At 40.9% G+C, this 15,413-nt stretch overlaps 1 protein-coding gene across 2 annotated transcripts in view; it reads left to right on the forward strand.

The window, feature by feature from the left end:
- TMTC3 (transmembrane O-mannosyltransferase targeting cadherins 3) overlaps positions 1 to 13,671 on the forward strand; it is a 51,488-nt gene extending 37,817 nt beyond the window's left edge. For both annotated transcript variants that reach the window (XM_050934728.1, XM_050934737.1), the window contains 5 exons: positions 185 to 296; positions 7,410 to 7,513; positions 9,381 to 9,550; positions 10,151 to 10,377; positions 12,073 to 13,671. In XM_050934728.1, coding sequence (XP_050790685.1) covers positions 185 to 296; positions 7,410 to 7,513; positions 9,381 to 9,550; positions 10,151 to 10,377; positions 12,073 to 12,890 — 1,431 coding nt within the window. In that variant the 3' untranslated portion in view covers positions 12,891 to 13,671. The remainder of the gene's footprint in view (positions 1 to 184; positions 297 to 7,409; positions 7,514 to 9,380; positions 9,551 to 10,150; positions 10,378 to 12,072) is intronic.
- The last annotated feature ends 1,742 nt before the right edge of the window (positions 13,672 to 15,413 follow it).

Below are 15,413 nucleotides of genomic sequence, written 5' to 3' on the forward strand. Positions count from 1 at the left end.
ACAAGTTTACTTTAATTGCTGTAATTCTCCCAATCTGTGATTTGATATTCTTGTTACACAGTAGTTTTATGGAGTTTATATAACTTTCTAAATTATTTGCTTCTTTAAATATATTCATTATAGTTAAAAGCACTGTAAGTGATGTATACTTGAAATTTAATATCTGCATGCCTTCCATGTTCAGGTAAATAAGAACAATGCCAAACTATGGAATAATGTGGGTCATGCTTTAGAAAATGAAAAGAACTTTGAAAGAGCTTTGAGATTCTTCATACAGGCCACACAAGTGCAACCAGGTAAAAGTTATTGATGAGTTTCATTTGCTCAAGTGCATTTCTTCTTAATAATTTGATACTGCAAAGGGATCTCTTTTTCTAGTCTATTCTAAGAGCACTGTTTCAAGAAATTACTTCTGCATTAATTATGTTTGTTTCCATAACTGAACTTTAAATCATGTGATATAATTAGTAGGTTGATTGTGGCACGATTATTCTCTGTAAGGAATGTAGACAAAATATTATCTTATTGTAAACTTTCCTGAGTAAAGTTTTGTGGATATTCAGAGATGCAGGGTTTTTAATCTCTTAAGAGGAATACAATCTAAGGCCTGGTCTACACTGCGAGTTTAAACCGATTTTAGCAGTGTTAAACCAATTTAACGCTGTACCCGTCCACACTACGAGGTCCTTTATATCGATATAAAGGGCTCTTTAAATCGGTTTCTGTACTCCTCCCCGACGAGAGGAGTAGCACTAAAATCGGTATTACCATATCGGATTAGGGTTAGCATGGCCGCAAATCGACGGTATTGGCCTCCGCGCAGTATCCACAGTGCACCACTGTGACTGTTCTGAACAGCAATCTGAACTCGGATGCAGTGGCCAGGTATACAGGAAAAGCCACGCGAACTTTTGAATTTCATTTCCTGTTTGGCCAGCTTGAAGCTCTGATCAGCACAGGTGACCACACAGAGCTCATCAGCACAGGTAGCAATGCAGTCTCCTGAGAACTGAAAAAGAGTTCCAGCATGGACCGCACGGGAGGTACTGGATCTGATCGCTATATGGGGGGAGGATTCAGTGCTAACAGAACTCCGATCCAAAAGACGAAATGAAAAAAATATTTGAAAAAATTTCCAAGTCTATGATGGAAAAAGGCCACACCAGGGACTCGGTGCAGTGCAGAGTGAAAGTTGAGCTCAGACAAGCCTACCAGAAAACCAGAGCAGCAAACAGAAAGTCTGGGTCAGGTCCGAAAACATGCCGCTTCTACGCTGAGCTGCATGCAATTTTAGGGGGCTGCGCCACCACTACCCCACCCCTGTCCATGGATTCCGAGGTGCGGGTTGTAATCTCAACCATGGCTGAGGATTCTGCGGAGGGGGAAGATGAGGAGGGGGAGGAAGAGCAGGATAACCTTGCAGCGAGCACACAGCACTCCGTTAGCCCCAACAGCCAGGAGCTTTTTGTGACCTAGACGGAATTATCCTCCCAGCCCTCCCAAGCCACTAGCCCAGACAGTGAAGCCATGGAAGCGACCTCTGGTGAGTGTACCTTTGTAAATATAAAACATGGTTTAAAAGCAAGCGTTTTTTAATGATTGATTTGCCATGAGGGCTTGGGATGCATTCGCGGCCAGTAAAGTTACTGGAAAAGTTTGTTAACGTCTGGGGTTGGAGTGGAAATCCTCCAGGGACATCTCCATGAAGCGCTCCTGGAGGTACTCCAAAAGCCTTTGCAGAGGGTTTCTGGGCAAGGCAGCTTTGTTCCGTCCACCATGGTAGGACACTTTACCACGCCATGCATGTAGCAAGTAATGGAGTATCATTGCATGACAAAGCCTAGCTGCGTATGGTCCCGGTGATTGCTGGCATTCAAGAAACATCTGTTTTTTATCTTACTCTGTTATCCTCAGCAGAGTGATATCGTTCATGGTAACCTGGTTGAAATTCAGGAACTGAATTAAGGGGACAGAGCTGGCCATTTTCCTCCTGGGCTGTTGCTTAAAAGAAATCCTTCCTTGCACGTAGCCAAGCGGGGGGAGGGGAGGAAGGATAACGCTGAGCTTTTTTGCGTTTGGCTAGCAGGAATCTTCCCAGCTACCGGCCACGCGGTGGGGTGGGGGGGGAAGGTGGGTGATTAGCAGTGATCTTCCATGATACCAGCCATGCAGTGGGAGAAGGGGTAAAGCAATCATCCTAGAGAATTGGATGGCAGGGTTGGCTTCTGCTGCTGCATGTTAACAGGAAAGAATCATCAGAGGGCACTGTGTATATGAAGGCTGGAGAAGCCGAAAGACAATGGCTTACCATGGCTGCATGCAAACTGAATTCTGATGCCCAGACCTGCGTCTGTGAGATCTGTAACACCAGAGCCACAGGCACTCAATATTAAGATGCAAAATGCGACCTTGTAGTGAAATCACATGTGCTATGTAAGGTGAATAGTGTTCACTGTGAAAGAGTATAACCATTGTTCTGTAAAATGTATCTTTTTAAATACTTCTCTCCCTTTTTTCCCTCCCTCATGCAGCTGCACATTTTTCAAGCCTCCCTACTCCATCCCGAAGGCTATCTTAGATAAGGCGGAGGAAAAAGAAGACGCGAGACGAAATGTTCTCAGAAATCATGAAAGTAACCAACAATGAAAGAGCTCATCTGAATGAGTGGAAGGATGTGGTATCAAATTACAGGAAAGATGCCAGTGAACATGAGGACAGGAGGGACGCTCGAGATCAGAGGTGGCGGCAGGAAGATCAGTGGTGGCGAGATGCAATGCTGGAGCTGCTGCGTGATCAAACTGATATCCTCCGACGTCTGGTGGATCTTCAGGAAGAGCAGCGGGGTCACAGAGTGCTGCTGCAGCCCCTGTGTAACCACCCTCACCACTCACCATGTTCCATATCTTCCTCACCCAGACGTGCAAGAACGCATGGGGGAAGGCTTTGTGCACCCGCCCACTCCATCCCTGTGGACAGTCCAACCAAAAGGCTGTCATTACATTGAAATGTGTTTAATGGCCTTTTCCTTCCCTGCTATCCTCCTCCCAAACCACACCCGGGATACCTTGTCAGTTCTCTGCCTCTTTTTATAATTACTTTTCAATAAAGAATACATGATTTTTAAACGATAGTGACTTTATTTCCTTAAGCAAGCTGTAATCGAATGGGGAGAGTGAGTTGCTTACAGGGAAGGAGTCAATAAAGGGGGGATGTTCATGAAGGGGAAACAAACACAGCAGTCACACCGTACCCTGGCCCGTGATGAAACTCGTTTTCAAAGCTTCTCTGATGCGCACCGCTTCGTGGTGTGCTCTTCTAATCGCCCTGGTGTCTGGCTGCACATAATCAGCGCCCAGGTGATTTTCCTCAGCCTCCCACCCCGCCATAAAGGTCTCCCCCTTACTCTCACAGAGATTGTGGAGCACACAGCAAGCAGCAATAACAAAGGGGACATTGGTTTGGCTGAGGTCTGAGCGAGTCAGTAATGTGCGCCAGCGTGCCTTTAAACGGCCAAATACACATTCTACCACCATCCTGCACTTGCTCAGCCTGTAGCTGAACAGCTCCTGACCACTGTCCAGGCTGCCTGTGTATGGCTTCATGAGCCATGGCATCAAGGGGTAGGCTGGGTCACCCAGGATAACGACAGGCATTTCAACATTCCCAACTGTTATTTTCTGGTCTGGGAAGTAATTTCCTTGCTGCAGCAGTTTAAACAGAGCAGTGCTTCTGAAGACGTGAGCGTCATGAACCCTTCCTGGCCATCCCACGTGGATGTTGGTGAAACGTCCCTTGTGATCCACCAGTGCTTGCAGCACCATTGGAAAGTATCCCTTGCGGTTTATGTACTGGGTGCCCTGGTGCGCCGGTGCCAAGATAGGGATATGGGTTCCATCTATCGCCCCCCCACAGTTAGGGAATCCCATTGCAGCAAAGCCATCCACTATGACCTGCACATTTCCCAGAGTCACAACCTTTCGTTAGAGCAGCTTAATGATTGCTTTGGCTACTTGCATCACAGCAGCCCCCACAGTAGATTTTCCCACTCCAAATTGATTCCCGACTGACTGGTAGCTATCTGGCGTTGCAAGCTTCCAGAGAGCTATTGCCACTCGCTTTTCCACTGTGAGGGCTGCTCTCGTCTTGGTATTCTGGCGTTTCAGGGCAGGGGAAAGCAAGTCACAAAGTTCCATGAAAGTGCCCTTACGCATGCGAAAGTTTTGCAGCCACTGCGAATCATCCCACACCCGCAAAATTATGCGGTCCCACCAGTCTGTGCTTGTTTCCCAGGCCCAAAATCAGTGTTCAATGGCTAGAACATGCCCCATTACCAGCAGGATCTCCAAAGCGCAGGGGCCTGTGGTGTGAGATAATTCTGTGTCCATGTCCTCATCACTCTCATTGCCGTGCTGCCGTAGCTGCTGCCTCCTCCTCGCCTGGCTTTGCAGGTCCCGGTTCAGCATAGACTGCACGAGAATGCGCGAGGTGTTTACAACGTCCACTATTGCGATATTGATCTGAGCAGGGTCCATGCTTGCTGTGCTATGGCGTTTGCACAGTTCACCCAGGAAAAAAGGCGCAAAATGGTTGTCTGCTGCTTTCATGGAGGGAGGGGTGAGGCTGTACCCAGAACCACCCGTGACACTGTTTTTGCCCCATCAGGCACTGGGCTCTCAACCCAGAATTCCAAGGGGCGGGGGAGACTGCGGGAACTATGGGATAGCTACGGGATAGCTACCCATAGTGCCACGCTCCAGAAATCGACACTAGCCTCGGACCATGGACGCACACCATTGAATTAATGTGCTTAGTGTGGCCGCATGCACTCGACTTTATACAATCTGTTTTACAAAACCGGTTTATGTAAAATCAGAATAATCTCGTAGTGTAGACGTACCCTAAGTTGTAAGAAAGGTTAATGAAGTTTAAGTACATATGCAATATTAATACTAAATACATAGTTCTTATATTTTATGTATTGTTGATACTGTATTGACACAAAGGATGCAGATGATACTGTGCTACATTTTTTTTTTAGTTTTCAAAACTATCAGAAAGGAAAAAGTAAATAACTTACAGTTTAAGATGCGTATATTTGTGGCACACTGCACACAAAATTTGGTGTGCTTTTTAACATTCTTTACAATGCACAGTACATGTTTTATTATGTAGGAGTTGTGGTTTTGGAGTACATTATAATTAATAGTGTGGTTGGGTGTTTTGGTTGAAACCCAAAGTCAATAGAAGTTTTGATTTTTTTTTTTTCCCAATGCCGTTACACCTGTTAGGGTATTAGCTGTTTAAAAACAAAGGGGAGAGAGTGAAAAAGGATTATTGTCACCTAATTATAGGTTCTTTTCACTTAAGTTGCCATAGTGAGAGAGAAATTACTAACCAAAAACCCTTATGATCATTTAGCTTTTGTATGCCAAACGTGTGGCTCTGAGATCCACACTCTTCCTGTTTAGTGGTTTGTTTGTGATTCTGTAGTCTCAAAATGACTTCAAACTGCTAGTACTATTACTACTTTCAAAAAGCTTTTGAAAGAATTGTTTTGCTTTGCTGTTTCAAGTTACTCAATTATGAATTAACCTTTTAAGTGTTGTGTATTAAACTGGGGTCACAAAACTGTTATAGATTGCACTTCCTTTGTCAATAAAGATATCTGAGATTAATATGTTCAAATAATTGTGTAAAATTAGCCAAAAGAAAGGAAAACAGAAATTTTCTAAAGAGAACTGGGAGTCATTCCTGGCTTCTTGAAAGTGGATGTGTATTTTAGTGAGGTGGATAGCATTCGAATCTATTGCTGTTAATATCAGAATCAGACTTTTAGTCTTCTACATTATGTAGGGCTTATTTGATTACTTCCTCTGCCTTATTCTGTAAAGAAGATATAAAAAGGCTCATTGGGTTCTGTTTTGGGATGTCAACGTCCTTTGAGCCCAAAGGGCATTTTGTTTGATTTAAGACTAGCATGTAAGGGCTGCTTCTGTATGTAAAAGAACTTTGTAGAAATGCTTATAATTTGTTCTTTGATACGTCATAGAAAGTCATATAAAAACATTGATTCATGTGAGCCGAATTGTCAACCTCATGTCAATTCTATTTGAACTGATCTGCTGGATAGCCACGTAGAAAGTACTGCAGTCGTTCGCCTCAGATTCTTTCCTAGATAATGTTACCACATATGGAATCAAAATGTATGGGATGATGTAGAAAGTATGCTTAGACCAATATTGTTCAATGTTCTAACATCAGCTTCTGAACATTGAGTGCTTTAGCCAAGAATCATTTTTTACTGAGTTTGAAAATGATAGAAGGGATCTACTGACTTGTTATGAATAAAGAATCTGGAGACAATTCTGCTTATAATGTTTACCTGTGTTACCTCTTCTTTTGTATATTGTGATACAGCAGGGCAAAGGAGCAGTGGAAGAGTGGTAGAGGGGAGATATGTAAACTCTAGACTAATTAAGACATGGTTCACTGTACTCTAGGGAAGGTTACTACAGGTTAATTGGAGCACCTGTAGCCAATTAAGGCCCTATCAGGAACCTAATAAAAAACCAGTGCTTCAGGCAGACAGTGTGTAGTGAGGAAGGCAAGAGGGCTGAAGTTGGAGGTGTGTTGCTGAGAACGGAAAGACCAGAGAACTGGAGGAGGGAGACTCCCTTCCCCAGCTTCAAGGACCGAGGGTAACCCTGCCTAAGGGGGAAGAGGGTAAGAAGCCCGCAGGTGTTGAAAGGGGCTGGGGCTCAGAGTGGGGAGGAAACCCAGATCCCTCCCCGCTGCTTCCCTCTTCTACTACCACCTACCTAGGCCACTAGGGAGGCCCTCAGCGCCCCAAGAGCAGGGGCAAAGAGTGGTGTCCTAGCCCCCCCTGCCAAGAAAAGCACAGGACCCACCATACCAACATCAGCCATTTTGTCACAATATCTGTGTCTTTCTAAAAGAGAAGTAAGAGTTTATCTCTGCCTTACTCTTAACCTGAAGTCATAATTTTAATATAATTCTCATGTGGTGTAACTTGTCCCTGTGCAGACGCTTGTGCACCATTTTGGTTCATCCACAGTTAGTTACTGTGAAGATTTTTGTTTTACTGTCACAAACAGAACTGATTTCAGGTGAGAAGTGTCAGGAAAAGTTAGAACTCTTCAGCCATCAGATGCTATTTCAATAAAAAGTTCCTTCTTTAAGAAAAGGAGAAGATTCACAAGAAGTGTGACCAAAATCCAGTTCATTTAGAATATTTTGTCAGTTTCCAGCAGGCATCAGTGACTCCTTAATACCCCTTTGGCTTATGCTTATAATGGAAGCATTAATATTTAATAATCATGAGGCATAGATTTTTAATGACACTTAGTTATATGAGACATTAATGGCATATTAAATATATATTTTTAAAGATGATATTGGTGCCCACATGAACGTAGGAAGAACTTATAAAAATTTAAACAAAACCAAAGAAGCAGAAGAATCATACATGATTGCTAAATCACTGATGCCACAGGTAAGTAATAATGTTGTTTTTTAACTACCATCCTTTGAAATCTTTCTAGGTATGTCTACACTTACGATGGCCTGTAGAGTACAGATGCTGCACACCCAGCTAGCATGAGTAGGGCCCTACAAAATTCATGGTCCATTCTGGTCAATTTCACGGCCAGGGGGATTTAATATTGGTCAACTTGAATGATTTCAGATGTTTACATCTGAAATTTCAGGGTGTTATTTCAGGGTGTTCGTGGGGGTCCCAACCTCAGAAGAAGCCCCAGGGCAAAAGCCCTAACTGGGTTACCCTGAGCCCCAGCAGGAGCCCCAGTGGAAGAAACTCCAAGCCCAGGTGCGCTGAGCCCTGACTGCAGCTGCAGGGCTGAAGCCTCAATCCCAGACTGCCCTGAGCCCCAGCTGGGGGCTGGAAGTCCCGGTCCCAGGCTGCCTTGGCTGGGGTCGGGGGGTGGCCTAAGCCCTGGCTATAGCGGGGGAGAGGCCCTAAGCCTGGGCTGCCCTGGTTGCAGCCGGCAGGAATGGAAGCCCCCAACCCCAAGAGCTGCTGGGTGAGGAAGTCCCAGGATCAGTGCCCAGAGCTGTGGCAGGAGTCCTGAGGTGGGGGAGCAGGAGCCCAGACACAGCTTGCCCTTTTCTGTTGCATGTAGTGGCAAATGTAGACAAGATCTCAGTCAGGCACATCATGGATTAAAGATTGACCATTGTGCAGCAAGTGCTTCTGCTGTTTCATTACTTAATGTATAAAGTTGTGTACTGTTATGAATAGGTTAATGAAGTTTTAATATACTGTCTCAGAAACGGGTCCAGTCAAGATCATATTAGTTTGACAATTGTTTTATTAAAATGAGGAATTTTTAAACTCTTTACTCTTTGTTGTTTGATTTCTTTTGCACCACCTTCTGCTTGGCCAAAAAACACCCCCTCCTCCCAAGCCCCACCCATTAAACAGTACAAAAATGTATTGTTTCCCATGCACTGGCCATTGCTGATGTTTGGGTTTGCAAAACTGCAAGAGAATTTTTAACTAGATAAACCTGCTGATTGAATATGTTTTTAAAAAAAAACTATGCATTTCTGTTACTGTTAAGAGTTTAGAACAGTTTAGCTACTTGGCTTTGTCCTTAACAATTCATTATCCAGTTTTATACTTAGTACTTCTTATTTAAGCAAGCTAATTTCTCATTCTTTTTTGATAATATCAGAGTATCAATCTAAAATATGTGATTAAATTGTTGCTGTGTAGTGCAACAAGATGAGGGTTACTGGTGATCTGATGCGGTTTAAATGTTAGGGCTGTCCTGATATCCACCTCAGATAGTGGCCCTTCCAGCTTTCATAGGAGCTTTGATGGTACCAACATAACGTTAGGATGGAGAAGAGAAAAGTGAAGTTAAAGTGCCTGTCAGAAAAATATCCATGTTCCTAGTGAGTGGATGGGAAGGGTTCTACTTGGGGTTGTAAGTTGGTGCATAAGTATTTGCCGTGGTACCAATTATGTTGTTTAAGCTATACTGTCAACTACCTGATATTCCAGGTATAGTTTAAATTTTGTGCCACTGTGATTTTTAAACTATTGGTAAATTGATACAGATTTTTAAATAAGGTTCTTGGCATATCAAATTGCACACTCCTATTTTTATTTTTATTTTTTTTGGGAGGGAAGGGATTTATGTTTTAGAATGCATATTTTCAGTGCTGATATGTATGTTCTATATCTGATATCATTCTGTTTTACTATAATGATAAAAGAAGTTTGGAAAGCAGCTTCATGCGTTTAACTGTATGAATTCTTTCTGATTTTGTTTTTAACTGTACACTGATTGTCTTTTGGTTTTTATTTTATTTTGTTTATTTATTTATTTTGCCAGATTATCCCAGGTAAAAAGTATGCAGCACGGGTTGCTCCTAACCATCTAAATGTTTATATAAATCTTGCAAACTTGATTCGGGCAAACGAATCTCGCCTTGAAGAAGCAGATCAGTTGTATCGACAAGCAATTAGTATGAGGCCAGATTTCAAACAGGCTTACATTAGCAGGTATTTTTGTTGATTTGGGGAGATGGTTTATTCATAACATACTAAAGTTTTGTTTACTATTACAGAATATCAATAAACAACTTTATTTACTCTCATAGATTTAAGTTTTGAGCTATTCGTTTAAGAATAGGAAAAAAATCTCAGTTTACAATTGAAAAGAAGATACAATTTTGTTGGTTGTAGTTAAATATCATAATTCAATCCCAGTTTATGAACTTCTGCTACTGGTAATTTGCCTCCAAGCTTGTTCTACGTTGTAACTTCGTATATCAGTATAAACCATCCTGCTTTAAAGAATGCTTACTCTCAACATTCTTTTCATATCCTCTGGGGTTGGGGCCCCAAACTGCAACCTGTTCAAATGACAGTACAGCAAGCTCTGCCCTAAATTCCTGTGTCTGCAGTGCTGCCTTTTTTAAAGCCTCCTGAATAGGTCTTCTTTTGATACGAAATCCTATTCTCTGATTGTTTTAAAGTTTTTCTTTACTCCCGTACCATAGCCCTTAATTTTAGGGAAACAAACTGTTACACATATATTTTATAATAAAAAGTTATGTTTCTTCAACATGAAAGTTAAACAGAAATTTGCTTCCTCAACAGGGGTGAATTACTTTTAAAAATGAATAAGCCTGTGAAAGCAAAGGAGGCTTATCTTAGAGCCTTGGAACTGGACAGAACCAATGCAGACCTGTGGTACAACTTGGCAATTGTTTACATTGAACTAAAAGATCCAACAGAAGCCTTGAAGAACTTCAACCAGGCATTAGAACTTAATCCTAAACATAAACTGGCATTGTTCAATTCTGCACTACTCATGCAAGAATCTGGTATGTTTTTTTGCCTAAAATATTTACTCTATATTTGTATTTACCACACACACTGTGATTAAGCTTCTAATGAATTCTGACCTATCTTTAGAAAACAGTCATGTTTTTCTCAAGAACTGCGGTAAGAGAAGAAACTCTTTCCTCTTATAGCTTTTACCAAGGTTTCACTTGTGCATGTAACCCATGTGATGTATGTGTTTTGTTTTTAAGTCTGCATTTATTTTTAAGGTATCTTCTTAAGCATATAGAGCAAGGGTGGTCAACTTATTGACTTACTGAGCCACATATGATGATTTTCATGACCTGCACGCCTGCCAGGGCTCAGGGCTTCAGTCCTGTGGGGTTTACCTGCTGGGGCTTTGGGCTTCTGCCCTGCAGCAGGGTGGTGGGGCTTGAGAGTTCTGCCCCACGGGAGGTGCCTGCCAAGGCTCGGGGTCCCAGCAGGCACACCCGCAGGGGTGAAGTCCTGAGCCCCACCAGAGGCCAGAAGCCCCGAGCTTCCCTCCCTGGCAGTCTATTCGGCAGAGAAGGGGGGCACATGTTGAGCTCCGGGAGCTGCACTTTGACTGTAAAAGAGCTGCATGTGGCTCCCAAGTCAGTTTGGCCACCCTTGATACAGAGCATACGTAATATCCTTGTTTCTAACTAGTTTCCCAAAATGCTTGGAAATGTTGATACGTATTTTACATACATTTATCTATTCTTCACTGAATATAGAAGTTTCCATTAACTTCAGGGGGCTTTAAAGCTGGCATTAAATAATACCTGCTTCTTTCTATATGGTGCCTTGTAATGTCAGTGGCTAATGTAAATCTACATCAGTTTTCACTTACTTTGCTTAATTTCCAAGTGGAAGTTTTTGTGAAGTATGGTTAAATTAATCCTGTATATGCACGTTGACAGTTACTAAGATTATATGGCAAATGTAACTAGTTACAAATTTACTTTTTACTGTGGAGAAAGGAAGAGTGAGCTGCCTCTAAATAGGCATAGTATGTATTTTACACAAAGTTGAGCAAAATCCCATGCTAAAATATATGTAGTAGAGAAATGTAAAAGGTGCAATGAGCTGTTACTTAGTTTTCGCCTCAACCTGATCAGACTGCAACCTCTTTGCAATATGTGTTCCAGTATTTAAACAAAATTCATATCTGACAAAATTTGAAACACAAAAACTTTAAAAGGTGCAGAATAGATTACATGAGCTGTTTGTAACTGTAGAAGATTCTAGAATCTTGAATTTGATATGCTGTTGGAAGATATAGCTTGGCTTTGAGGGTCAGGCATGGTGATCTAATTGTCCCTCTCAGTCTTAAAATCTATTCTTTAACAATAAAATGAGGTCTTTCACTCCAATTTCCTGTGCAAGAGCTATTTGTCCAAACTGATCTTTTCTCCTCCTCTATTTGCGCACATCTTCTCAGACTTGTGGAGATCCCATTATTTGGATTTACCATATCAAAACTAAAACTACTTCTACAACAGGGAAGAGCAGTATGATATAATTATATCTTTTAGAGCCTTCAAAGATATTAAGTAGCATTTGAGACCCCACCATTTCTGCAGCTTTATTTAATGCTAAGCATATATAAAAGAATGTTACATTCTTCTAGTTTAGGGGTTATGTTAACATTTTTCAGAGCTGTTCTAAAAATGTTTGGAAAAATACCTGTAATGTATTTTCTGTCACTTTAGGTGACCCTATGCTTAGACCTGAAGCCAAGAAAAGGCTGTTAAGTTATGTGAAAGAGGAACCACAAGATGCAAATGGCTACTTCAACTTGGGTATGCTGGCGATGGATGACAAAAAAGATGCTGAAGCAGAGTCTTGGATGAAAAAAGCCATAAGGTTACAACCAGGCTTCCGAAGTGCTTTGTTTAATTTGGCACTGCTTTATTCTCAGACTGCAAAAGAGCTGATGGCTTTGCCAGTCCTGGAAGAGTTATTGAGATATTACCCTGATCATACCAAAGGTCTGATTTTAAAGGGAGACATCTTAATGAACCAAAAGAAAGATATAAGTGGAGCTAAAAAGTGTTTTGAAAAAATCCTGGAAATGGATCCTAACAATGTACAAGGAAAACATAATCTGTGTGTAGTTTATTTTGAGGAACGAGACTTAATAAAAGCAGAAAAATGTCTTGTTGAGACATTGGTATTAGCACCGCATGAGGAATATATTCAACATCATTTAAATATAGTCAGAAGTAAAATTTCATTGCTCAGTGCTGCAGAACCATCAACATTTCCAGCAGATGGGACTGCAGCTGTGGGGGGAAAAAAAATTCCATTTGAAAACTTGAAAGAGGTAAGAAATGAACAGAAAACCACCCAGACATTGAATAGTAACATTAACAAAGGACAGTCAAATAGCAAGAAACGAACAGAAAAAAATAACACAGACAAAGAGACTAAAAAAAAATCTACAAAGGAAATCAAAGATATTGAAAAAAAAAGAGTTGCTGCTTTGAAAAGACTAGAAGAGATTGAACGTATTTTAAATGGTGAATAGCCTTTGTCGTGTCACAATAGAGCAGGGGGAGGACATGACTTTTAATTATTGCATAATGTTTGATCAAATTGGAAATTAGACTGGTGCTTTGAAAATGGAAAGAATATTGACAGCATATCATTTAACAAGCAGAAGAGGGCTGCATTACAACACACAGAACAATCTGTTGAGAAATCAGTAACATTTAATCAAGTTTTTTGAGTTGGGAGTTGAATATGAGAAGAAAACATGGGTCTTCTAATGGTGAAAAATGGCACTCCAACACTAAGATACTGGTGGCCAGAGAGACCTCATAACACTATTCTCAAGGAAGCATCAAAAAATCTCAATGGAGAATTAATGGGATAACCCTGACACCTTGCGGCTTGATTCTGTATGATTCTATTTTTATTAACTTTTTCTAAATTTCAGTATGTGTCTGCCATTTAAATCTTTCTAGATCTTCACTATGCAGTAAACTTTTCTTTGCATTACTAGTGTTCCAGAGCTTAACAAAGAATAAAGACACACACTGTCACCAGTGGTATTTTTAAGGTAATTTTTTTTCAAACAATATACACTGATGAAACAACACTCTAAAATAATAAATGCGACTGTTTTCTAAATATGGGATGATACAATAATGTTTTAATTGTTCATTTACTATAAAAATCATTTGTACCGTTTTATCTAATGGATAAATAGAAATCTTGTGGTGCTCTCATGACATTTAACTGTGGTTTTTCCTTTTGAAAAAAATGCATATGCATCTTTCTCTACTACCAGTCATCTAGTTGTAAAATCATTGGGGGGTTGTTTCATTTGCTCCTGATTTCACTGGACACTGACAAATGCATCTTTGGTAACTAGTATGCTATGCAGTGACCCATGGTGAGTTTGTATCGATTGATTCCATGGTGTAATAAATTATTCAGTATGTATAGTAAACTGGCTTTATTATTTGCAGTCATCAAACAGTATTTTAGTCTTGTGACTTTCAACATAAACTAATTATGAAAATGATTTACCTATTCTTTAGGGCAGTGTTACAATAATTAAGCCATTAAATTCAGCACTGTTTTCCTTGGGGCGGGGACAGGGATAGCTCAGTGGTTTGAGCATTGGCCTGCTAAACCCAGGGTTGTGAGTTCAATCCTTGAGGGGGCCATTTAGGAATCAGGGGCAAAAATCTGTGTGGGGATTGATTCCCCCCTTGAGTAGGGGGTTGGACTAGATGACCTCCTAAGGTTCCTTCCAACCCTGATGTTCTATAACATAAGGAAATGTACCTTCTGATTCACTTCCAAGCACCAAACTCTTCTATTGTTTGATATTTTGTCACCAAGTAAGCATGATTTTATTAAATATTTATTTTGACTACTGAATTCCTAAAAAGTTTCCACTAACATGTCTTTCACAATGCACAAATGTAACTTCTCACATGAAACATTTTGTTTGATAATTTCAACAGTTTCTATCCTTATGGTTATGCATATGTTTTTGTTTAAATATACTGTTGATTACCTAAAATTGCTTATTTGTCTTGCTTTACTGTAGATATGAAACATGAAAAGGATCATGAAAATCACAGTTTAATACAGAGTCTCCTTATTTATTTCAAATTATATTCACATTAGAGTGAGCTCAACAATAATCAGATTTTTTAAGAGCTATGAAAACACAGCTAAGTACCATTTCCTGTTTACTTGCATTTTGTTGGTTAGGAGTCCTCCTGTTAGCTTAGTTTCAAGTAGTACAGATCTCACATTTCTGACTTAATTAAAACTAAATCAGTATAAAAAAAAAATGTAATTTTACAGGCTGAATTAAAAAAAAAAAAGTCCTAAATAAACATTTAGTTTGGCAAATCATCTCTTATTTTATTAAGCTGTTATTTTAACCCTTCATTTCAAACAAGGCAGGAAAACAATTCAGGAAGAAATTAATATTCACATTTAAATAGTGGACTCTAGATAATATCACAAAGATGACCCTGAACGCCATCCTTCTGTACATGGTTAAGGACACTCGGATGCCTCCGCTGCACTGTCTATAGCACTGTATTCTCCTTCCCCACCCAAAAAAGACCTTGTGGAGGCTTCCTCTTGAAATCCAGGGTTGATGCTATAGGGAGATGAGAGAGAAGATCACTTTGACCCCTGCCCACACTGTACATATCTTCCATCTGGCTCCATGGAAATTTGGTGAAAAAGATACTATGGGTTGCATTATCTTTTTTTCCATAAACAATTTTATCTCCCTTCTCCTTGCAATCCCATAGCTAAGGACAGGATCGCAGCTCTAACCAAGCCAAGGGAGGGGGCCACCTTCAGTGTACAAATACAGGGCTCCTCTGCAGCTGACCCAGGCTTTCCATAGTTCCTCAGGGATTTTCCAGGCTTGGGGGATTGGGGTGTGGAAACCTCAGCCTTCTTCCCTTATGCTTTCTCCCTGTCCTCATGAGATTTTCCATGGGAGGAGATGATCTGGGCAATGACTGCCCTATCTAGTGTAACTGTCGTGCACCACGTTTACAGCAGGAAG

This window comes from Gopherus flavomarginatus, chromosome 1 (genome assembly GCF_025201925.1).
Source record: "Gopherus flavomarginatus isolate rGopFla2 chromosome 1, rGopFla2.mat.asm, whole genome shotgun sequence".
Lineage (NCBI taxonomy): Eukaryota > Metazoa > Chordata > Testudines > Testudinidae > Gopherus > Gopherus flavomarginatus.